The sequence below is a fragment of the Neoarius graeffei genome, chromosome 7 (genome assembly GCF_027579695.1).
Source record: "Neoarius graeffei isolate fNeoGra1 chromosome 7, fNeoGra1.pri, whole genome shotgun sequence".
In the NCBI taxonomy this organism is placed as follows: domain Eukaryota; kingdom Metazoa; phylum Chordata; class Actinopteri; order Siluriformes; family Ariidae; genus Neoarius; species Neoarius graeffei.
Genome location: NC_083575.1, coordinates 21,013,367 through 21,039,268, shown reverse-complemented (window position 1 = coordinate 21,039,268; position 25,902 = coordinate 21,013,367). Strand labels below are relative to the sequence as shown.

At 41.8% G+C, this 25,902-nt stretch overlaps 1 protein-coding gene across 1 annotated transcript in view; it reads left to right on the top strand.

The window, feature by feature from the left end:
• The window catches only part of wdr11 (WD repeat domain 11), a 411,155-nt gene that overhangs the window by 63,821 nt on the left and 321,432 nt on the right, over positions 1–25,902 (top strand). Inside the window, exon 6 of the mRNA XM_060925398.1 lies at positions 6,876–7,041. Coding sequence (XP_060781381.1) covers positions 6,876–7,041 — 166 coding nt within the window. The remainder of the gene's footprint in view (positions 1–6,875; positions 7,042–25,902) is intronic.

The following is a 25,902-nucleotide window of genomic DNA, read 5'->3' as shown; positions in this document are numbered from 1 at the left end:
TTATGCGATTGTAGCCGAGCTACTTAGTGCATGTAAACCCTATCGAGCTATGTAGTCGAGCTACTTACTTCAGCACTGCCCCTTCCGGAAGTGACAAGTGACGAGACCACAAGCGGGAAACACAACAGCCTCGGTCGGCATGACAACAGTAGTAGAAACGTGCACTTCTGGAGCAATGAGGAGATAGAGTTCATGCTCACTCAGCTTAAGGAGTTGAATATATATATATCTCTTGATGATGCTGTCCTCGTCGTCGTTCTTCTTGTGAACACGGAAATGATAACATTATTTGTACTCTTGAATAGCTCTTCATGACGACAACCGGAAGTGTACCAACACGATGGGGCGTGTAGCGCCACCTGTGGCTCGGGTGCACAATGTACCTCACACAATAGCTCGATTTCCTTGTGTGCATGTAGGATTGGATTTCTCTGGCACCCCTGCTGGGACCCTTAGCTCGATTACCGACAGTAGCTCGATTTGGATGTGCATGTAAATGCACTGACTGTCTCAAAACAATGCAGGAATTTATTGACATACACTATAGTACACAATTCACTGGCTCATATGCTATAATATTATCATTCTATTCAGGTTGATTTTGTGCCCTTGGAAATATTTGGATCATAAACTCCTCAGGAGCTCTGCTTTTAGGCACTGCCTGTATATCTAATGTCTATGAGCCTGCTAAACTTGATGTCTTGTGAAAAGGTCACAGTTTCCGCGAGCTAACGGACCCACTGACTGACTGCTCTCAGTTTGACAACGCTTTCCGAAGGTCTCTTTATAATCCTACAAATGCAACACCCTTTTAATGAACCTTGCCTTTGGGTTAGTTGTTCAGTTTATTATCCAAGGATCCAACAGCGTAACCTCTGCTAGAACCTTTGCACACTGACTCCTACAGTGTTGTCTGTGATTTACAGAAAAATAATCTTGAAACCAACCCCTTCATGTTGCTAAGCTACAAGTATCTCACTGAGCATGTCCACTGCTTAATAAGATCATTGTCAATATCTTCCTCTGTCCTCTTTGCAGTGCTGCTTTGTAATACCGTAATCCCAAATTTGAATCCGCCATGGTTTTTGAATGTTGAAATGACCTTTTTTTTTTTTTCTGAAATAAGATTTAGTCTGGAACAAGAACACAGTCCAAAATATGAGGCAGAATCAGATTTGACCCTCCTGGTGTCCAGACCTCATGTGAAGAGTTCGTTGAGCGTCTGACATCTGGCAGATTTTTTTTTTCTTCACCCGTATGTCAGAAAGAAAAAGCAAAGATATATGTTCAGCAATTTGGCAGAGTCAAGACTGATCTGTCAGGACAGAATGTTACAGAGAGAATCCAAAAGAATGGGGTTGTAAATTATGCTCATACTGAACTAACTTTCAGTGTACGCTGTACAGTTGGACTTTAGAGTATTCATTTGTGGCGGAAGAAATTCTATTTGTAGAAAAACTTATACTCCCACTATTATCTGGTGTAGTGTTTGAGTCTGGTTCTTCTCAACGATTCTTCTTCGTGTCATCTCAGGGGAGTTTTCCTTGCGGCTCTTGCCTCAGGTTTGCTCGTTAGAGATCGTCACAGCAGCTTTACAGAAATACAGATATAGATTACAATGTCCGTTGTCAGACCAAGGATATTATACTGGAAATTTAAATACGGTAAGGCAACACTGACCTATGATTCAGCCCTCCTTTTTAAATAATTCATTGGCACCTTATAGAGGATATATAAACAGCTCTCGTCGTCATGTTTTCATCAAGTAGCCTACCTCCAGTGACCATATTATGCATTTTATTGAACATCTACAGTATATTTAACAGTTATTCCATGAAATCGAGTCGTACATGAGCCGATAGCCGACGGGGCGCATATATTCTATCCACATTCACTGGGTACGAGCAGTCGTGTGCTCTGATTGGCTACTCTACTACTAGGATATCAGCTCATATACCATGAGGAGAGAAAAACAAAATGGTGGCGCGTGTTGCTGAACCAGCCATGGACAAAGTAAAAACTCTACTCGAAAACTAACCCCCCCCAAAAAAGCAACAAAATATGGAATAAAAGTATTTGATGGTAAGAACGCATTTTATTTCTTCAATAATGATAATAATGGGGGCGTCGTGGCTCAGGTGGATAAGGCGCCATACCATAAATCCGGGGACCCGGGTTCGATTCTGACTCGAGGTCATTTCCCGATCTCTCTCCATCTCTCTCCCGCTCATTTCCTGTCTCTACACTGTCCTATCTAATAAAGGTGGAAAAAGCCCAAAAAAATCCTAAAAAAAAAAAAAAAAAATTATTATTATTATTATAGCATTTTTCACAAATTGCTCCTGTCGTTTTGCCAGGTTGTTTACATTCTAAGTGGAAATGATTTCGTCGGATGTTTTGTATCAAGTTTTTATTTATCAAATTTGCAAAAAAATAAAAATGCTCTCAAAATCCAGTGAATGTGGAAAGAATAAAATGGTTATTCCATTCAATCTCGTCGTACATGACTTATAGCTGATGATGTATAAATGAATGAATGAATGAATGATGCACTATAACCCATTATCTTGACACGCCCAGTGTATCGTACTTGGTTCTGTTGGTGAGCTGATCAGTGAGATTGGACCATAAGCTGTTTTTAAGACTTGGGTATAGGTTCAGAAGTCTCAGCTGGTTTGTTTTTTTCTAGCTGGAGAAGCTTGGTTTATTGCAGGACACTGCTGCAGGCTTGTGTCTAGTTTCTGAATTGATATGGAGCTGCAAACACTGGAAGGGCTCCATACAGATTTCTGCTTCTGATGTCGTCGTCTCCTGCTTGCTTGGAAGACTTAACCGTTTCCTTTGGGAAAGAAAGACAGTTTAAAAACAATTCACTCTTGACAGATATTTCTGGAACTCATGGATTTAACTAATTGTTTCCAGTGCAACAGGACCACACAGGTGCGGATATATTCCATCCAATACTAATACAGGTTCACTGAAATTTCTCATCTCATTATCTCTAGCCGCTTTATCCTGTTCTACAGGGTCGCAGGCAAGCTGGAGCCTATCCCAGCTGACTACGGGTGAAAGGCGGGGTACACCCTGGACAAGTCGCCAGGTCATCACAGGGCTGACACATAGACACAGACAACCATTCACACTCACATTCACACCTACGGTCAATTTAGAGTCACCAGTTAACCTAACCTGCATGTCTTTGGACTGTGGAGGAAACCGGAGCACCCGGAGGAAACCCACGCGGACACGGGGAGAACATGCAAACTCCGCACAGAAAGGCTCTCGCCGGCCACGGGGCTCGAACCCGGACCTTCTTGCTGTGAGGCGACAGCGCTAACCACTACACCACCGTGCCACCCTCACTGAAATTTAATACGCTGATTATCAAGAAATTGCATGATATACTTTAGGAAGTAAAATAAATATTCTTTACTGAAAGAAATATACACTCGCTTTACAGGCTTCACTGAAACTGGGCAGTTGAAGATTGGAAAAAGGCTACAGCTAGCCAGATTTTGGTGAGGCTGTGCCTAGTGTCATCTCAGGTTCATGCTTTTGGCTGAGAGGATTGGAACCTGGTGTGAGCTTCTCCTCCTATTGTAGCTGATCCAGCTCACAGTTTGGGAAATAATGTGCATTCTGAGATGCTTTTCTGCTCACCACAGTTGTAAAGAGTTATTTGAATTACCAGGGTGTTGTGTGGGGTGTTTTTTTTTTTTTTTAAAATAAAGTAAGTTTTGGCTTGGCACTGCCCACACGGGTAATCGCATCATCACTTTTTTTTTCCTTTGGCTAATCAGACACAGGTGGCACGGTGGTGCAAATAGTTAGCACTGTTGCCTCACAGCAAAAAGGTTCTAGGTTCGAGCCCAGCAGCTGACCGGGGCCTTTCTGTGTGGGTTTCCTCCAGGTGCTCTGGTTTCTCCCACAGTCCAAAGGCTTAGGTTAGGCTGATTTGGTGGCTCTAAATTGTCCATATACGGTATACGTGTGTGTGTGTGAATGGTTGAGTGGAGAAAACCTCTATAATAATCCAGTAGAAGGCAACGGGAAACCACTACTATAATGTTCCTTAGAGACTTTGATGGCTGAAGCCGTCGGAGCGGCCACGTCACTGTAGCAATATGCCAAAATTGATGGAATCCGACACAAGGTATGCTACCACTCTTGTCGGAGCAGTTGGGGGCACTTCAGGGTGCTTCAGCCAGTCCTGCTGGTCCAGGGAATTGAACTAGTGACCTTTTGGTCCCAAGCTGCTTCTCTAACCATTAGGCCATGGTAATCTGTGGTTGGTAGAAGAGAGCAACTGGACTTGCTTGAAGATTCTTGAACACGTTTCACCTCTCATCCGAAAGGCTGAGAGCAAGTCCAGTTGCTCTCTTCTACCAACCACAGATTACTATGTACCTGGATGACTGAGAATCTTCACAGACATGTTTCTACGCACTTTGGGATGAGATCCCTTCGACTGGTGCAGGAGTATGAGAGGACTTCAGAAAACTGGCAGACATCTTAGCCAGAGAGGATCGTTCATTTTTTGCCAACCTGGAACGACCATCACTGAACAGAGATGGGTGTCTAAGACATCTTTTATCAGCCACCTACAATGCAGCCATCAGCATTCTGATTCGGATTCTGTGATGATCCATGAGAGGATAAATACCTGATGGTCCCTATTAGTCAGACAGAACTGAGGAAGCCTTTCGGATGAGAGGCGAAACGTTTTCAAGAATCTTCAAGCAAGTCCAGTTGCTCTCTTCTACCAACCACAGATTACTATGTACCTGGATGACTGAGAATCTTCAGACATTAGGCCATGGCTTCCCCGTTGGCCACTAGTGAGTTACCAATGACTGGTATATGTATAAAATTGCATACAAGTGGTCGGGGTGGTGTGTGTGTGTGTGTGTGTTACCACTGTAATGTAGTCCATGTTGTCGGAAATCTTTTTTTTTTTTTAATAAAGACATGGAAAACAGGATTTTCTGAACTGTTTTGAATGTATACAAGAATTTATCAGAGAAAAAAAAAAAATGCGGCACGGTGGTGTAGTGGTTAGCGCTGTCGCCTCACAGCAAGAAGGTCCGGGTTCGAGCCCCGTGGCCGACGAGGGCTTTTCTGTGTGGAGTTTGCATGTTCTCCCCGTGTCCGCGTGGGTTTCCTCCGGGTGCTCCGGTTTCCCCCACAGTCCAAAGACATGCAGGTTAGGTTAACTGGTGACTCTAAATTGACCGTAGGTGTGAATGTGAGTGTGAATGGTTGTCTGTGTCTATGTGTCAGCCCTGTGATGACCTGGCGACTTGTCCAGGGTGTACCCCGCCTTTCGCCCGTAGTCAGCTGGGATAGGCTCCAGCTTGCCTGCGACCCTGTAGAACAGGAATGATGTATATATTTTTTTTGTCACGTGTTACAGCACAGAATTGGGATCGGAGCGCAGGGACAGCCCTGATGTAGAGAGGGTTAAAGGCCAATTTATGCTGACAACCCAGTCCTCACAGATGGCGTCGCAGATAGCATCTGCGTAGCCCCCCCACCTTCACAGACGCTCTGCGCGCACCTCCCAAAAATTGTGACCACCGCAGAAGCCTCGCAGACAGCATCGCAGACAAAAGGGCTCTGATTGGTCCACTCTACATCCGCTGTACACGCACTTCCGCTTCCCTACTTTCCCGGTTTGGTTTGTTTTCACGACCGCCATTTTTAAAAACACGAGTGAAGATGGAGCAGCACGAAGAGCGGTTGATCGAGGAAGTACGTACATCTATACGACTCCAGTTCTAGTCATTATAAGTAACCGGAGGATAAACACTCCACTAACCACACCCACCAACTACTCCTAGCGATTTCGCGCCCACTTGCGTTGTGGTGGTGAATAACATCGCGCACGCCTATTACTCCCCGCTCAACGATAAATTACAACTGTCTGCGAAAAGCTATCTGCGAAAGCCTTGTCGCAAGAGCATGCAGAGGCCCTAAGGGTCTTGCTTAAGGGCTTGACAGTCACAGTTTGGCAGAGTTCTCCTCTGACTCTTTTTTGTCAAATCCAGTTTTACTTTGCATTCTTATCATTCATTTTTAATGAAGTCAAGCTCCTCATTCATTATCTCTAGCCGCTTTATCCTTCTACAGGGTCGCAGGCAAGCTGGAGCCTATCCCAGCTGACTACGGGCGAAAGGCGGGGTACACCTATTTAAAATTATTTTTTTAAATTCCTTTTTTAGTTCCAGTGGTCAAACTGAATTCTTTGCTGCAGATACATTTGATTAAGCTTAATATATCTGGGATACAGGCAATTAGACCCCAGCTATTCCTTCAAATGAGGACTTTTACTCGTTGCTGAAGTTGTATATATTTTGTGCCAGCTCCTAATTATCTTGCATCAATTTGGGACACAGTCATATATTCTGCCCAGTCTTCCTCTCTCTCGCTCCATTTCCCTTTAAAACGCCTCTTGAATTTTCCACAGGATGCCTCCTTATTAGATTCTTCAATTTACACCGGCGTTATTCCCTATAAGCAGGTTTAGTGGCGTCAGTGGCCTATAAACTAAGGAGATGGCAGGCTCTGAAGAGATTTGTGATGGTTATTGCATTCCCGCTCAGTGTTGTGCAGTAATGACTTCAGCTGTTCTCTACTCTTGCACATTGCCACTGCATGGCCTTACGTTTATACAGAGAAACCATAATGATGATAATGTATGTTTTCATTTCTCTAAAGCAATTAGAACATGTTCACTATCGCGTTAGGATCTTCCTTTGAAATGGTGGATTCAGATTGTAATAGTTTGTAACGCTTTATGCAGGTTAGCAGAGCGTGGATTTTTAGCCGTGGTACCTGGTTAACCCTGTTGTGTGTGTGTGTGTGTGTGTGTGTAGGGCCGAGGCAGTAACCCTCAATGACTGTCTCCAGCTGTCTTACTTACCCTCAAAGAAGAGTCATATGTTGCTGCTGTATCCCAGAGAGATCCTCATCCTGGACCTGGAGCTCAGCCAGACGGTGGGGGTGGTGGCCATCGAGCGTTCTGGTGTGCCCTTCATACAGGTCAGTATGTGTCTGATTCCAGGGCACATGTGTCAAACTCACGATGTTTTCACACTAGACCAGTAACATCTCGAATTCTGCTGTACAGCGCGCATGGGCTCACATATCTCACAGTGCTGAAACGCTGGTTAAAATCAATACACGTCTCCTGCTGTTGATTTAATCCCACATCTAAAAATGATTCAGGAACATGTCAGGTGTCGGCCTTTAACGGATTCAGTGATTGAATCCAATTCCTGAAATACAGTACTGCGCAAAACTCTTAGGCACTCCTATATTTTTTTTTTCCCATACTTCTACATTATGGAGTCAGTACAAAAACATTTGCGTCCAAACATTGGTTTTCCAGCACAAAATTAAATGTTACAGAAGGAAAAAAGTTTGTATCTGAGCAGCATATTACATAACAGAGCACTTTTCAGAATAAAAAAGAAAACCTAATGAAGGCTACTGGGTTTTGGTGCAAAATGAAGACGTGAGTGTGACAGTCAAAGTGTCCAGAAGAACTGTGGCTGGTTCTGCAAGACGCTCAGTAAAACCTACAGCTCATTTCCACATAAAACTGCACTCACTGTACCTGACACTACTATTTTATTTTTATTTTATTTTTTAAAGCAAAGGGTCGTCTCACACCAAATATTGACTTTGTTTCGTTTATTATGGCTTACTGCTGTTTATAGTAGACATATCAGACGCTCGCTGGCTGTGCTGTGAAAATTGTCCATGCAGACGCTCATCTAAGTTTCCAAATCTGTCATTGCTTAACTCTGGAATATTTTCTATTGTGAATACGATCATTAAAAAGCTTATTTCTGCTTTCCAAACAAATGTATCTGGTTAAGGTCTGTTCAGTACTTTGGGAGTAACAGCAGGTTGAAGTTGGACAAGAGTTCACGCTCTGCTCGCGGGACGTCTGGAAACTGCCGGTGTTTTTTGAGTCATGGGAAAGCGATCAAGCTGGCTCTCTCTCTCTTTTTTCTGATCGTTTTCTGACTGGATTACTCATGAATATCAATCAGATAACTTTTTATAGGGATGCTCTCTCGCTCTCACTTACTCCTTTTCCACCAAATCAGTTCCAGGGCTGGTTCGGGGCCAGTGCTGGTGCTGGTTCACAACTCATTCAACTTGTGAGCCAGCTGAGAACCAGTTTGCTTTTCCATAGCTCGGGGTGCTAAGGGGAGCCACGTCAGTTACGTCGCTGTATACGTCAGTTACGTCGCTGCGTTTGCATAAACCTTGGCGCGAACATCAAAGCAACAACAGCACGGAGAAGAAGAAGCAGCAACAACAACAACAATAATAATGGCTGACTTCGCGTTTGTACAGCTGCTGCTTCTCGTCGCTTAAAAATGGTGACCTTTCGTGGTCTTGCTATTGTTGTCGGTCTTAACAACTCCGCACCCCCCCCCCCCCCCCCCCCCCCCCCCCCACTGACGTAAGCGGTTCTTTCCTCTGGCCCAGCAGAGAGTTGGTGCTAGCCTGGAACCGTTTTTTCTGGCCCCAGAGCCAGTTCTTTGTCAGTGGAAACAGAAAACCCGGTTCCAAACTAAGCACTGGCCCCGAACCAGCCCTGGAACTGATTTGGTGGAAAAGAGGCATCTGTTTCTGATGAAGTATTCAGCAAGATTTTCCATTTGCTAGTTTCAATGTTATGATTCACGGGAGACTTTGAAGTGAGTTTTCAGAGCTTTACCTACTTCTTTTTTCAAATCAAACTGATTCCTGCAAATAAATAACTATTTTAGAATATAACTGTAGTTGTTTTGATGAAAAATATTGAGATCTTAGTGGTCAGAATGAGATTTAAAAAAACCGGACGTCAGAAACGCGAGTGTCAATTTCCTGTTCAATTAACTGCAATCGTTTATTGGATGTGGCTCGCACAGTTTTTTCGAGGTTCGCCTTGAAAGCTGTGAATATTAATCAAAGTAATCATTTATATTCTTAAATATAAACACTAGTCGGCCCTACTTTTGAGAAATACAGAGCACAAAGAGGGTATTAGAAATAATCTTTTATAACTTTTTTTTTTTAATTTTGATAAAGGTAGATGTGAATGACATTTAATGTTTATTTATGCATATTTTATAAAGAGCATTGATTTCTCCTTCTTTGTGATGTATAAATGAGAGTTAGATCAGTTTTATATTGCACAAATAAAGCCATTTGGTGAAACTTTGAAGAAGAGAGTACCGATTTTAACGGTTTTGCATAATTAGCATAATTAATACGAATTAAATGCTAATTTGCACAATTTGTTTCAAACTTTGTATTCAGTAGAGAACCTTCTATGTGCCTGCCAATTTCCATGTAAATATCTTGAAAAATATAATTAAAAAAGAAAGTTATGAAGAAAAAACATTTGATCTCATTGGGTAATGAGGCCCTTTTTGGACCATGTGATCCTCATACAGAATATAACGGCAGTTTTCTAAAAATTAACCTTTTTTTTTTTCAGGCTTTGATCTTGTAATATCTCAAAAATGGATAAATTTTAATTCTGTAGAAAGTATGTTGTTCTGCATTCAATTCTGAATTCAGTGAGAGCCGTTTCAAACAATTTGGACTGAGTTTGAATTTTCACCTGATATGCCTATTTATAGTATTAAATGTTTCAACATTTAAAAAAAAAAAATCATTATTTTTAAGCCATTTTTGGTCGACAGCATTTCTTTACATGTGCCTAAGACTTTTGTACAGTGCTGTACAAAAGTGTATGTATAATATGTGTATGTGTGTGTATAATATCGAGTTGATTTAAGACAAATTTTACATCCATTAGTGGTATTACAGTACCATGTCAGTTCCAGTTAGGCATTCTCCAGAGACTGTTTACACGATGTTTTGGTTTCCAAAAACAAACTTAAACACAATTGATTGTTTATTTAAACAACTTACCACTTATAAAATGATCGGAGCAGACTTTGCTGTGTTTAGAAGGCTGATAATCCTTGCGGTTGATTCTTGCAAGCCATAGATTTCTCCTTTGTATGCTGAGTTTCTTTGTTTGCTCACCTTCGTGCTCCCGTACAGTGTGAATTCCATAAAAGCTCCGCTTGACGTCATCATCTGACCTATTACGACAGCCGTGAATACAACAGGTGTGCACCATTGCTAGCTTTAAATAGCCTGCTTGGGTTCTTTTGAAGACTTTGTACTCGCGCGTTACAATGTGTGCTCAGTGACCCGTACGGTAAGCTTGACCCGCAAGATGGCCGCCACTAGGGAATCCCAGACTCTGTGACGTCATGTGAAAACTATCTATTGTACAGTAGACCCACAAATATCTCATCTCATCATCTGTAGCCGCTTTATCCTGTTCTACAGGGTCACAGGCAAGCTGGAGCCTATCCCAGCTGACTACGGGCGAAAGGCAGGGTACACCCTGGACAAGTCGCCAGGTCATCACAGGGCTGACACATAGACACAGACAACCATTCACACTCACATTCACACCTACGGTCAATTTAGAGTCACCAGTTAACCTAACCTGCATGTCTTTGGACTGTGGGGGAAACCAGAGCACCCGGAGGAAACCCACGCGGACACGGGGAGAACATGCAAACTCCACACAGAAAGGCCCTCGCCGGCCACGGGGCTCGAACCCGGACCTTCTTGCTGTGAGGCGACAGCGCTAACCACTACACCACCGTGCCACCTACCCACAAATATGTTTTTTTAAAAAAAGACTGAAAAGATGAACTCTGACTTTTTTCATTTTTGTAAAACTTCCCTTTGGAAGAGAATGCAGAATTTTAAATATGCATTTTTTTCCTTAACACACTTCCTTTTATTACTATTGTTATGTTTATTTTGTAGTGTATATATGTAGTGTTGAGTTTGTGTAGGAGGGTTCTTTTTGTTATTCAGGTTTCTTGATATGGTTTAAAAAAAAAAAAGAAAAGCTGATGGAGTGCAAATACTAGAGACTTTGCATACAAGATACAAGAGTTTTCCTCATCTCTTTCTTACTGTTGTGTATATGTATTTTTGATATTTGAAAGGAAAAAACCCCCGATGTAGCCTATATGTTGCGTGTATTTATTTTTACGACTCTACCAGGAGGCCTAACTCAAATTAGTGGACTAGTCATTGTTTCCATAGTTACAGCAAACACCACTGAGTGCACTAGACTTCGTACCAACTGATATAGTTGTGAAAACACTGCATGAACGCAAACAAAGTTAAGCAAATATATCACCTACCTTCCCGACATCGTTGAACAATATCTGATAATGCACAGATCTGTAGGTAGCAGGTTGCTTTGAAGAATCTGCCTGCGTTCCCCGACCGTCTGCCTCACTGTTTTGCCCATCACACCAGTTAGTCAACTTCCCCACATTGTTCATTAGTGAAAGTATTAGTTGACTGACTGGGTTTGTAAAGCAGAACCAAGGAGTCTTTTTATTTTTTTTAATTGGTGGAATTCACAATCCACGTTATCAGTGTTATAATATTTAAGGGTCGAAGAACCAAACTGAACTCAGACCTAAAGCCTAGGTCGCAACCGGCCGTACGTGCTCCTACGGCCGGTCTACGTGCAAAAAACGCAAGAAATGCAGAGGGCGTGCGTGAAACGCACGGAGGGCGCGCGTGTGACGTGCTGATTTTCGAGCCGCAGACCGGCCGCAGAGGTTCTTTGTCATGTCAAACAAACTCTACGGGCACTTACGTTTTGTTCAGGTTGCAAGACAAACTTACGGCCAATGCGCGTCTTTCTCCACGAACAAAAAAAACCGCAGCGATTTGGGAAATGCCAAAAATCACACGGCCAAAAAATCATACGTCCGGTTGTGACCTAGGCTTAATATGTTGTACCTTTTGGAAAGTTCAGGAAGCTCGACAGCTCCAAAAAATATTCTTTGACAAATTTAAATAATGTTCTTGAAAAAAATCCATGCTGTGAGGATCCATGGGATTTATTTTACAGTTAAAGGCACTTAAGAACAGCTCGTCTATACAACCCCAAATAAATAAATAAATCTCTCAGGGGGGAACCGTCAGGTCCTTCTAGTCCTTCAGAGAAGGCCCAAACATATCAGCATTTCAAATTCACTCTTGAATTTCTTTCATAATTTCATTATAATTATTCTCTTCTAGCTCGGCCTCGTTTTCTATCAAATTTGCTTCAGAAATGAAAAGGTTACCGCCCTGAAAACATGAAAATCGAGTTATCCAGTGAGGTTTGTTTGTTGTCTCTAGGCTGAGAAGAGTTTAGAGCCGCTCACTCCTTGGTTAGGACTTCATTGCCGGGACAGAAGGCCATGGGAGTGTGTTTATGTAGGAAGTGACGGATGAATTAACCAAACAGATTTTGATTTATAGTGGGAGGGACCAAAAAAAATTATCGCCCTCTGCATTCTCAAAGGCCAGTGCGAGCTTAATTGCGAGTCAGCGCAGCGGTGAAGTCACCTTCCAGCCGGTGTAGTGTTCATCAGTAGTGTTAGCGAATGCTAATAAAACTGTCAAGCCAGTGCTCTCGAGAGCAAGTAGCACAGGCTAACGACTGAGAAACTAAGATTTCTGTCTCCAGACTCCTCTTGCATGCTCGGCGCAGTATTTTTCACTCAGACTTGAGTATTCATTTCCCTCTGTAATTTACTGAGTTACTTTTAAAACCAGCATTGACAATTACACACAACGGAGCGACCTGGCAGCCTGCCGCTAATCCCTTACAAAATCCTTTGCTCTGTTGCTTTTTTGGTGTCTGGCTAAGTTTTGACTGAGCTCAAGTCCCAGCTCTAATAGTAACGGTTCGCAACTGGTAATACGGATTATGGCAAATGAATCGGTGTAATAAATGCCATCACCATACACTATAAAGAGAGCCTAGTTTATTGGTGTTGCTTGATAGAATAGGTAATAATAAATTTCAAAAAAATGAATAGCCTTAGTTTCTGGCCATTCAAAGGCTCACAACAATGCTAATGTAGTCCAGACAGGGTTTGACTTTGACACCCAATCACTGGGATATTCATTAGTCATTCTCTTTTCATTCAATTTCTACACTGTATAGCAAAAATTTTTGGACATCTGATCATTGCACCCATACGGGAATCTTTCCCAAACTGTTGGAAGCACACAGTTGTATAGAATGCCTTGTCTTTTGTATGCTGTAGCATTACAATTTCCCTTCATTGGAACTAAGGCCCTGTCCACATGGCAACGGATTCAGGTGAATCTGATAAAATTGTTTATCGTTTCGGCCTGGCGATCACACGGCACCGGCGTTTTGGGTGCCCCAAAACGAAATCTTTTGAGAACGGGTTCCAGAGTGGAAAAATCTGGCAACGGCCCTGTTGCAAAGTCGTCTGGATGAGTAGAACGGATTTGTTTACGATGACATCACAACCACATGACTGTCAGTGCTTCACGCCGGGTGGAAGTGTAACGAACTTGATGCGAGTTGTCAACAAATCCTATAACTTGGTTCATGAAACGCGCTTATGAAATATTTTCACTGTGAATATTTATTGTGTAATGGTGCAAAGTGAGAGAGAGAAAGAGAGTGAGAGAGAGAATAACCCTTAGGGCAGAGTCTTTAGTCCAAACACTGTGGAAGCAGTACCAAACCGCGCAGCGCCCGTGCGCGTTCCAAAAACAATCCCGCCAGCAATCATAGGGAAAAAAAAGGAGCAATCTCACCTCTTCAGATGTTGGTTTAAGTCCGACAATACATTCCTCAAAAAGGGCATAGAAGAACAAAGTAATCCATCAACGTGTAGCATTCAATTTATTCCGGACCATTAAAGAATTCTGGAGGATATCAGAATGTTGGCGTACCGGCTTCCATCTACCCCCATTCATTCCTCTTTCCGCGTCTTTTGTTTTACGCTACTGATTAATAATCAAAACTTTATGTGACTGATGCTACAGAAGAAGGGGTTTATGCGCATGCGTCTACTTCTTCTATTGTTCTGGTGTCTCCGATGGGACCGTCTTACAGCGCACGTAGTGGTGTGGCATGTGTATTGCATCATTTTCAGCAAGCGTTGCGTTGCCATATGTACCTGAAATTTTACTGATCCGTTGCCCATGTGGACGCGATATTTAAAAAAAAAAAATCTCGTTGCCGTTGTGTGGATGTAGCCTAAATCTACGTTCACACAGCAGGCAAAAGTGACCCAAATCCGATTTACTGACCCAATCTGATTGTTTTTGGTAGTCTATTCACACTGTGTTTCCAATGTGGCCTGTATCTGACATTAGGCTACGTCCACGCTAACACGTTTTAGTTTTAAAGCGGTGTTTTCACGATCTCCATCCAGATGTGCATTTTAGGTCCGTATCAGAAATAATCTTCGTCCACACTAACATGCCTGAAAATGTACATCACATGACCATTCACGTATACTCGGCAAGCACGTGCCAGTATAAACAGCCGATGCTGCTTGTTTTCTTGCGGAAAAAGGTCACGTGATCGGAGCGTAACGGATCGGGGGAGGACATGTTGTGACTGATAAGACTGCTCAGGAAGCGATTGTGTGCATCTGCATCATTGTTTCCAAGCGACTGTTTCACTAAAACATTTCCCTGGAGTTTTCAAATTAAATTGGGACCAGTAGCATTTCTACAAGTCTCCATTTTCGGGGCTCGAAAACTCTGGAGTAATGTGGACACCAAGTGTAAACATGGCAAAAGTGATGCATTTTAAAACTAAAATGTATTAATGTGGACGTAGCTGGAGTCTGAACAGACGACACAAAGGAGCAATGTGCCATGCGATGCATTCAGACTCGCTGTAAAAAGGGCACATTATTCCGGAACAGCCACTTGTTTGGTTTGTGACCTTGGCTTCTTTGAATTTTGCTTTTAAAGGTTTGACTTCCTTTTGGCACTGCAGTCACGTTTCTCCTCTGGCTGCGTTCTGCCGTTTCTTTTGAGATCTGTTCCAACATGTTTGCACTTGCGATATTTTTGTGCCTTCTAATTTTGTTTGGACACCAACACCACCTCAAACGTTAATGAGGTCTGTTACCTCACCGTCTTGCCACTGCAATCCTCTTTCACTGGATGGGTTCCCTTTTGAGTCTGGTTCCTCTCGAAGTTTCTTCCTCATGTCGTCTGAGGGAGTTTTTCCTTGCCACCGTCGCGCTCATTGGGGATAGATTAGGGATAAAATTAGCTCATGTTTAAAGTCTTTAACATTCTGTAAAGCTGCTTTGCGACAATGTCTATTGTTAAAAGCGCTATAAAAATAAACTTGACTTGACCGTTATCCTCCATCTTTCCTTCCCGGTTGCGCAAAATTCTGACCAATGCAAGATGGATCCACCTCAAAGATGCATGAAGTCCAAGTCAAACAGAGGTCGCATTGATTTCAGTGCCATACACTACCGTTCAAAAGTTTGGGGTCACCCAGACAATTTTGTGTTTTCCATGAAAAGTCACACTTTTATTTACCACCATAAGTTGTAAAATGAATAGAAAATATAGTCAAGACATTTTTCTGGCCATTTTGAGCATTTAATCAACCCCACAAATGTGATGCTCCAGAAACTCAATCTGCTCAAAGGAAGGTCAGTTTTCTAGCTTCTCTAAAGAGCTAAACTGTTTTCAGCTGTGCTAACATGATTGTACAAGGGTTTTCTAATCCTCCATTAGCCTTCTGAGGCAATGAGCAAACACATTGTACCATTAGAACACTGGAGTGAGAGTTGCTGGAAATGGGCCTCTATACACCTATGGAGATATTGCACCAAAAACCAGACATTTGCAGCTAGAATAGTCATTTACCACATTAGCAATGTATAGAGTGCATTTCTGATTAGTTTAAAGTGATCTTCATTGAAAAGAACAGTGCTTTTCTTTCAAAAATAAGGACATTTCAAAGTGACCCCAAACTTTTGAACGGTAGTGTATGTCAAAGTGGCGTAAATTGGAATTGAAAATGCCTGTGGGGTGTTTTTTTTTTTTCTCCTGCTCACACAGCTGTGCAAGTAACAAATCTGTCACATTTGAAGAACAAAGATCAGATACGGGGCACTTTCCCTGCTGTGTGAGCGTAGCCTCAGAGACCCAAACCTGTTCCAGCATGACAGTGCCCCTGTGCACACAGCAAGGTCCGTGAAAACTTTGGTTTGCCAAGGCTGGTCTTGAAGAACTCAAGCCCTGACCTCAATCCCACCGAACACCTTCGAGATAAATTGGAACGCTGGCTGTGCCCCAGGCCTCCTTGTTCTACATCCGTGTGTTACTTCACTAATGAAAAGCCATGGCCTAGTGGTTAGAGAAGCATCTTTGGGACCAAAAAAATCGCTGGTTTGATTCCCTGGACCAGCAGGAATGGCTGAAGCGCGCTTGAGTAAGGCGGCATCTAATCCCCAACTGCTCTCCAGGCTACTCTGGGTATGTTGTACATCGCTCTGGATAAAAGCGTCTGCTTAAATGCCATCTTGTAAACGAATGAACAAATCTCGACAGCCGCGCTCCAAAATCCTAGTGGAAAGCCTTCCAGGAAGAGCAGAGATTATTATAACAGCAAATGGAGGACGGTATCTGGAGTGGGGACAGTGTTAGGTGTTCACAAACTTTTGGCCATGTAGCGTATCGTGTATAGTATGTACAGTACTTTTTTATAGTTTATCAATTTATTGTGCACACTGCAAAAAATAAAAATCTTAGGAAGTTTATTTGTCTATTTTCAAGTCAAAACATCTGGCCACCCTTATTATAAGACATAATTGCCCAACAAGCAAAACCTCATTTAGCTAGAAAGGCTAGTTTTTAGACGGTCCATCTTGAAAATCTTGTATAGACAAAATGTCTTGAAAAAGTCTTATTTGGAGCACCTTTGAAAATAGAACAAGTTTCTTTTTAAACAAGTAAGTACATTTTGGACATTTGTCAAATGCGGTTCATCTTGTTTCAAGAAAAAAAAAACAAAGTATGCTTGTTTTGGGAATAAATGAACTTTACTGAAATCTTTGAATCTTTCATTACAATTCAACTCCACCTTACAGATCCTAAGTTTACTGCGACTGTTTTCTCAGTCATTCAGAGTGAGCTCCTTCTAGATGCTGTACAGACTCTAGACCAGACAAGTGCCTTCAAAAAGGCTATGAGTGAGTGGAGGGTGTTTTAGTGAGGGCTTTTTGGAATGCTGGGAGTTAAAGGGCTGATGACACGTTTTTGACATCTTTGGCGATGTTTTATAACATAAAAAGTAATTCCCGATGATCCATATATTAATTCACGAAGGCGCCTATTTTACAAGTTATAATAAAAAACGCGGCTATTTGGGCAAATTTGACGGGGCTGCAGCACCCAGGAGACGGAGGAGGAGGAGGGGCTATATGACGTCATCGAAAGAATCTTCCTCCTCACTTACCAGTTTGTTGTTGATGCGACAGGTGTTCAGTTTATCATTATTAGTATTATTATTATACATTATTATACATTATTATTTTATATATATATATATATATATATATATATATATATATATATATATATATATATACACGAGTGATTCCACGCTTATGGGTACTGAAATGGGGACATGAACTTATTTTTAAAAATTCACCTAAAACCATTTCTTTTTTTTTTTACCATCAGGTCACAAAACATGTAATCTTTAATGAATGATATGTTAAAAGATAACTTCAATTTTCTGAGATGTAATAAAAACATATTTATATGCCAAAGTCAGAACGTAACAGAAGTGTTGTGGACATATATATTCTCAATTTTAACAATGTAGAATTACTTTTTGAAACATAGGAAGGTGATGTTTTAGCAAATATAATTAATAAACATGTGTAGTAGAATAAACATACACATTCTTTCAATAAGATTAACATGGTATATAGCTAGATTGTAATTAATTTGTAACAGACGCAAGATGGACAATCGTAACAGAAGTAATGGAACAGACATCATTTTGGAACTCATAGGCTTGACTTTGCCATATAAATATGTTTTTATTACATCTCAGAAAATTAAGTTATCTTTTAACATATCATTCATTAAAGATTACATGTTTTGTGACCTGATGGTAAAAAAAGAAATGGTTTTAGGTGAATAAGTTCATGTCCCCATTTCAGTACCCATAAGCGTGGAATCACTCACATATATATATATATATATATGAGTTATTATGCCTTCGCATTGTGTTGCCGGCTTTTGCTCCAAAACCCACAAGGATGGGGTAAGTTTATTCAAGTTTCCCAGAGATCCCGAGCTGCATGCGAAGTGGGTGAAGCAAGTCAGGCGCACTCGTGACAAGTGGGAGCCCTCACCAACATCCGTCCTGTGCTCTGAACACTTCGATCTGGATTGTTTTGACACCCTTCCCAGATTAAAGGAATCTCTTGGGTGTTCAGTTCAGCACAAACGTGTGTTACTACCATCAGCAGTGCCTACAGTATTCCGGAGAGGGTCTACTAGTAGCTATGCCGGATCCAGCAGTCGCCTGGGACAAGGCGACTCCTCCAAAGACAGTCCAACTGTCAGAACATGTGTTGAGAAACGACATAAGATAAAGGCACGTAGAGCTATAGAGTGCTCCGACATGATGCTAAAAATAGTAACACTGCGGTCTGCGCGGCCATCTTGGAAGTGACTCGCTCCAGAGCGCTCATAGAGTACACATCAGAGAGTACACATTCATGATAATCATAAATGTAATCATAAAGTCGGCGTGATATCAGTCATGTATTTGCTTGTGAAAGCTTGTTTCTCAAAGCAAACACTGAGGGAAAGCTAACTTAGCCAGACAAGTAGGCTACAGATTGTCATTTGCTTACGCTGATGTAGGTTATCAAATATTTTGCTTCATTCAAGGATAAAACTAAGAAGCCATAAACTAGAAGACGTGCCTGCCAATATTATCCTAAATGTATCACGGATCAGGCATAGTCGTAAGCTTATTATGTTAGCCGTTTGCATGCTCCATTAGGAACTATGTATTCAGTGTAGCATACGGCTTACATGATATAAGCAGTGTTTACACATGCAAGACAGCAATACACAATATTAAAATATTGATTCCGTAACATTTTGAACAAATACGGGTTGACCTACCAATCCTTGTTATCCAACCTTGTGGTGTTCAGTGCTGGGCTGTCTGCCTGTCCGCTGTCCATCTCGGAGTCGGAGTCGCTCTCAGATTGGTGCACAGTAACAGGTTCAAACCTGTACGGTTGGATGCACCCGTGTTCGTCATCACTTGATTCTTCCGATCTATCCCACTCGCAACACAATTCTAGACTCCAAGAAGAGGAAGAGCTAGAGAGTTCACCGGCGTTTTCATGCGCCATTTCCATTGAGTAGAACCAGAGTAGAACAGCCAGTGAACCGCAGCGTGTTCTTCCACTGACGTCACAGCATGGCCGCGAGCCACGGACCCAGTTTTCTTGCGCTGTGCAATTAAAAGTTAGATATTCGTGTAACAACAGCTTCTTTTCACGTAATTATAACAGAAATCTAACATGTTTGCCATGTTGTATAGTTTATTTAAGAAATTGCATAGTCATGTTCGTGTCATCAGCCCTTTAAGTTCAGTGTTTTTTGTTTTTTTTTTTGTGCCTGATCTTGTAAATCCCTCGTACACATGAATAGTCAGTGCCCCCAAAATGCACTGTTGCTTTGGCGTTGTGTAAGCACTGTAAGTCAAAATGCGTAGACTTTTTTTTTTTTTTTTTGGTGCCTGAGGTCCTGGGGAAGTGGAATCTTAAGAGATGTTTTAATGTTTGACTGTTGCATACATGTCAACCTTTGGTCAATCAAACCTGTATAACCAACCTCCAAAATCCGTATTTCCCTTATAAAATCCGTATAAGATGCAAATTTAAATAATTTACCTAAAATTTGAATGATAATTAACAATGATATATCCCAGTTACTTTTTATTCAATATTAATAACAATAAACCTTCAGAATGAATACAAAGCTCCAGTGTTTGACAAAAACACAAAGTGTTATCAGCGTAGTTACGAAGGAAATACTTCGTTGTTTGGAGACAGGTTTCACCGAGCGGCTATTATGCACGAGACTTCATATTAGCCACGAAGTCAGGAAAATCTGTTCGTAAAATTACGTTATAATGACCAAATACAATGAAAAGTATTTTTCCAGTCTCACCTGTGAAAGGTAATCCCATGTGATCTCGTTTGGACGGTAAACCTGTTGGTACAGTTAAACGCAGCACATGAATGAGGCATCTTTATTCTCGGCTACTGTCTAGACGCTATACCAGAGACGGTTGAAGAATCTCCACTTTGCCACATCCAATATGGCGGCAAGGATGACGTATGATTCTACGCAGAAGGCGGCGTCTATGTTTATATGTCTATGACTTCACAGTTGGCGGGATTCTCGCAATGCAGTGTGCGCATGATCAAAAGTGGAACGAAGTCTCGCTACCACAAGATAACGTGCGATTTCATAAGACTCTTTACTGGCTGTCTGTGGTGTACAGTACGTTTGTAAATGTTATGCGCTCTTTTATCATCGTGGGAATTGATTATAGCTCTAAATAAATATTGAAGTTTTTTGAAAGAATCCGTGTAACTTTATTTATATGCCCATATACTACGTTTATTGAATCAAATCCGTATAAAATATGGACATTCCGTATAGGTTGACATGTATGATGTTGAAATGGGGGGAAAAAAAATAAACTTGTTGCAATGCTACACGTGTCGTCAACTTGATTCAAGATAGTCTCTGGTCTCATATCTAGAGTATTTTACTAATTACAGGTCACAAAAGGAGAATCTTTTAAGCTAGCAATGCTTAGTTGTAGAATTTAACAATCCTAATATCTCGTCTCGTCTTCTTCCGCTTATCCGGGACCGGGTCGCGGAGGCAGCAGTCTAAGCATGGAAGGCCAAACTTCCCTTTCCCCAGACACCTCGGCCAGCTCCTCGGGAAGAACACAGAGGCGTTCACAGGCCAGCCGAGAGACATAGTCCCTCCAGCGTGTCCTGGGTCTTCCCCGGGGCCTCCTCCCGGGGGGACATGCCTGGAACACCTCCCCAGGGAGGCGTCCAGGAGGCATCCGAAAAAGATGCCCGAGCCACCTCAGCTGATTCCTCTCGATGTGGAGGAGCAGCGGCTCTACTCCGAGCTCCTCCCGAGTGACTGTGCTTCTCACCCTGTCTCTAAGGGAGCGCCCAGCCACCCTGCGAAGGAAACTCATTTCGGCCGCTTGTATCCGCGATCTTGTTCTTTCGGTCATTACCCAAAGCTCATGACCATAGGTGAGAGTCGGAACGTAGATCGACCGGTAAATTGAGAGCTTCGCCTTTTGGCTCCGCTCCTTCTTCACCACGACGGACCGGTAAAGCGACCGCATCACTGCGGAGGCTGCACCGATCCGCCTGTCAATCTCACGCTCCATCCTTCCCTCACTCGTGAACAAGATCCCGAGATACTTAAACTCCTCCACTTGAGGCAGGACTTCTCCACCAACCTGGAGAGGACAAGCCACCCTTTTCCGGTCGAGAACCATGGCCTCGGACTTGGAGGTGCTGATTCTCATCCCAGCCGCTTTTTAATCCTAATATTAGTATATTTATCTTAAATTCAGTTTTTACTGCTAAGACTTTGTCATGAATTGAAGTGAAATACCCTTAAAATGAAATAAATAAAAATGACTTGAATGGCTAAATGTAAGAAGTACGATCTTGTTCTAAGAACTATTTTGATTATTTTGCGTTAATCAGATCTCGCATAATAAGTTCCCCAATCTTATTTTGGAATTATTTCATCTAAAAACAGGTTCGATTTTTCATCTTACTTTAAGAAATCTTACCAAGTCAAATTTGACTAGTTCCAACGGCAGATTTTTTTTTTCACCAGATTCAAGCAAATATGCTGTGTTTTAATCTTATTTTTGAAAGGCCATTTTTTGCAGTGCAAGTGTTTATGCTGGAAATATAATCTAAAACAAAGTGCAAACACACACACTCACTCGGGCATGACCTCTCTTTTAGCGCGAGTGTCTGTGTTCTGTAAGTATTGTAAAGCTCTTGCCAGGAAGGACATTTGCATGACTAATGGTGCAGCTGCAGGGACAAGGTTGGAGCAAGCGATCGATCGTGGGAGCGGGCAGCGAGTCAGAAACCAACACACAACCCTCTCTATCTCAAAACACACCTTTGTGACAGCTCGCTGTGCACATCTCTCTCTTTCTTATTTATTTATTTATTTATTTATTTTTTAAACTAACCAGAGAAAGTCATTTTCCCCGTTTCCTTAATAACCTCAAAACGTAACGCTGAAAGTTTATCTTGGGTAAAGAGCGAGGTCTGTAGCCTTATTCAAACAGTATTAAAGATGTGGTTTGGACAGCATGCAGCAGTCATTAGGCTTTTGATATACAGTAGTTAAAATTTTTCAGTAAGCATGCAGCTCGGTTCTCAAACTACTGTAGATGCTTTTGAAATGGAAAACCCAAGTGTCAGCTTTATATGTTTTGTCTTCAGGCCTCTGCACAGACTGAACATTTTTGATAAAGTTGCACTGAAAGAAAAAAAAAAAAGGGAGGGAGGCATATGAAATTAGCCAAGGGGAAATGTTCAGAATATCCCTCGATAATTAGGATATGCACCAGGAAAAAAATCTTGCAGGATGTCTTAAAAATGTAATAAAACTAAAGTACCAGATCATAAAACGTTATATTGTATGGAAATGAGTTTGCTACTGTGGGAAATGCACCACTTGTATTTTTCATACAAGCTACATCCGGCTGGGACACGGAGAACCAAAACCGTGACCTAAATCTCTGTACGTCAGTCGTGAGGAAATCGATGAATTGTTTTGATAAATTTGGGTACTTTTTGTTCGTGAACGTGTCGATATGATGAAAAGAAAACCGCACGTTGGCTTGAAGATATGAAGTTTATCTTCTCGTGTTGGAAAACTCGCATTTTTCATCCGAAATACATCACGGATCTGAGTGACGCGCTTAAATAACATCGGCTGGCTTTTTTTTGTGGTATATCCAATGCATGGCCTAGGTCACAACCAGACGTACGATTTTTTTTGGCCGTGCGATTTTTGGCGTTTCCCAAATCGCTGCGTTTTTTTTTTTTTTTTGTTAGTGGAGAAAGACGCACGTTGGCCGTAAGTTTGTCTTGCAACCTGAAAAAAACGTAAGCGCCCGTAGAGTTTGTTTGACATGACAAAGAACCTCTGCGGCCAGTCTACGGCTCAAAAATCAGCACGTCACACGCGCGCCCTCCGTGCGTTTCACGCGCGCCCTCCGTGCGTTTCTTGCGTTTTTTGCACGTAGACCGGTTGTAGGAGCACATACAGCCGGTTGTGACCGAGGCTTATTCTATTCAGCTACTTGTCTTCGACTCGTTCGATATCATGCTAGCTGAATGGAATGTATCTGATATACCACGACAAAAAAAGCCATTATTATTATTATACAGACACTTTCGATGGAACAGTTATATATTTGTTTACAGATTGTCGCAGTCACTCGCTAGCATGGAAGCTTTACATGTAATACGCAGAAGGGAACCATCAGGGCCTTCTAGGCGTTCAGAGACCGCTCAAACATATCAGCATTTCAAATGTTATATTTAATTTCCTTCATTCTTTAATTTCTGTTATAATTATTCTCTTTTAATTCTAATTCGGCCTCATTTTCTATCAAATTTGCTTCAGAAATGAAAGGGTTACTGTCCTGAAAGCATGAGTTATACAATGAGATTTGGTTTTGTTTGTTGTTTCTAGACTGAAAAGAGTTCAGAGCCGCTAACTCACTGGTTAGGACTTCGTTGCTGGGACAGAAGGCCATGGCGGTGTATGTTTCTGTAGGAAGCGATGGATGACTTAACCAATCAGATTTCGATTTATAGAGGGAGGGACCAAAATGTATCTCCCTCTGCGTTCTCAAAGGCCAGCGCGAGCTTAACTGCGAGTCAGCGCAGCGGTGAAGTTACCTTCCAGCCGGTGTAGCGTTCATCAGTAGTGTTAGCGAATGCTAATAAAAAGGTCAGGCCAGTGCTATCGAGAGCAAGTAGCACAGGCTAACGACTGAGAAACTAAGATTTCTGTCTCCAGACTCTTCTTGCACGCTCGCCACAGTATTTTTCACTCAGACTTGAGTATTCATTTCCGTCTGTAATTTACTGAGTTACTTTTAAATTCAACATTGACAACTACACACAACGGAGCGACCTGGCAGCCTGCCGCTAATCCCTTACAAAATCCTTTGCCCTGTTGCTTTTTTGGTGTCTGGCTAAGTTTTGACTGAGCTCAAGTCCTAGCTCTAATAGTAACGGTTCGCCACTGGTAATACGGATCTTACGGCATTTTCAGTTCACTGCGACAGTTTACTGCAGGCATTATCGGCGAATAAACAAACGCTTCTGCACGTGCACAGCAGAAAACTCTCACTGAATATTCGCATCAGCTCCGACGTGTGACATCAAGGCAACATAACTACGCAATATCGTAAACCATATTCAGCGCTCATTATTCATTGGGTAGAGTGACGTACTACATGTAGGATAAGTGATATGCTATGAAACCCACGAAAAGGGAATGGAATACACAATGCCATGTGCCAGAAACACTACCACGACGTTTATGATGGTGTGACTCTGCTGGGTGCCTGGTGGACAGCAGTGAACCAGCGCTTTCACTTTACCTCATTACTATATAGTTATGATTAAATATTGCGCTTGATATGCCAAACAGTTGTCTGGTTACGTCTGTCAGGTCCACGTGCGTTGGAGGTCGGAGTGCAGCCGCAGACTGTAAACTACGCGCACGCCATGAGGACTAATTAGCACACACCTGTTCCTGATTAGAGTAGCAATGACTGACTGACTATTTTTTAAAGTAGTTGTCAAAGTGTTGTGTAATGTACGGAAGCCGCGAGAGGCCCTTCATATAATCCTTTTTTTTTATTCACCTTGTTATCCTGAGATAACGACATAATTAATTCAGGATCTCGAGAAAACAACACAACTAATTCGAGATCTCGAGAAAACAAAACCGTTATTCCGAGATAACGACATAATTAATTCAGGATCTCGAGAAAACAACACAACTAATTCGAGATCTCGAGAAAACAAAGCCGTTATTCCGAGATCTCGAGAAAACAAAACAATTATTTCATGATCTCGAGTAAACAGCTGAGAAATGGTTCATTCAGGTGCGCCAAGAGACTTGTGATATGCTGACTTTGGGGCTATTTCTCATTCTGTATAGACACAACTTTGGTCATTAGAATGTCTGGAATAATCGATCACCTAATAAGGCAATATTTTGATCAGGGGTTGACACAGGGAGAGATTGCATCAAGTCTTTTAATAAGGGATAATTTCAAAATCAGTCTGCGGCACCTCCGCAGAAGACTGGCCCGGCTTCGTCTCTACCGACGGAGATACAGTGATCCAGCTGAGATCATGAAATAATTGTTTTGTTTTCTCGAGATCACGGAATAATTGTTTTGTTTTCTCGAGATCTCGAATTAGTTGTGTTGTTTTCTCGAGATCCTGAATTAATTATGTCGTTATCTCGGGATAACAAGGTGAATAAAAAGATTATATGAAGGGCCTCTCGCGGCTTCCGTAGTAATGTATCAAATTAGTGTGAATATCTGAATAGAAAACTTGTTTAATTTTGTAAATATGTCTAAAAACACCCCCAAAGTTATGAACATTTTGAAACTCGTGTGTTTATATAATTTCCATTTCTGTCTGTTGCCCTGGTCAGAAACCACTAATCATTTTCCACTGGTTTAATTTTCCATTCATGAGAGGGGAAAAAACCTGAAGCAGATATTAATAGACCAAAAATAAAGAGCTGTAGAATTTTGCGTATCAGGGTAAGAATTACAGATAAAGGTTTCTTCTTCTTGTATCTCGCAATTCTGCACCTAGAAAGCTT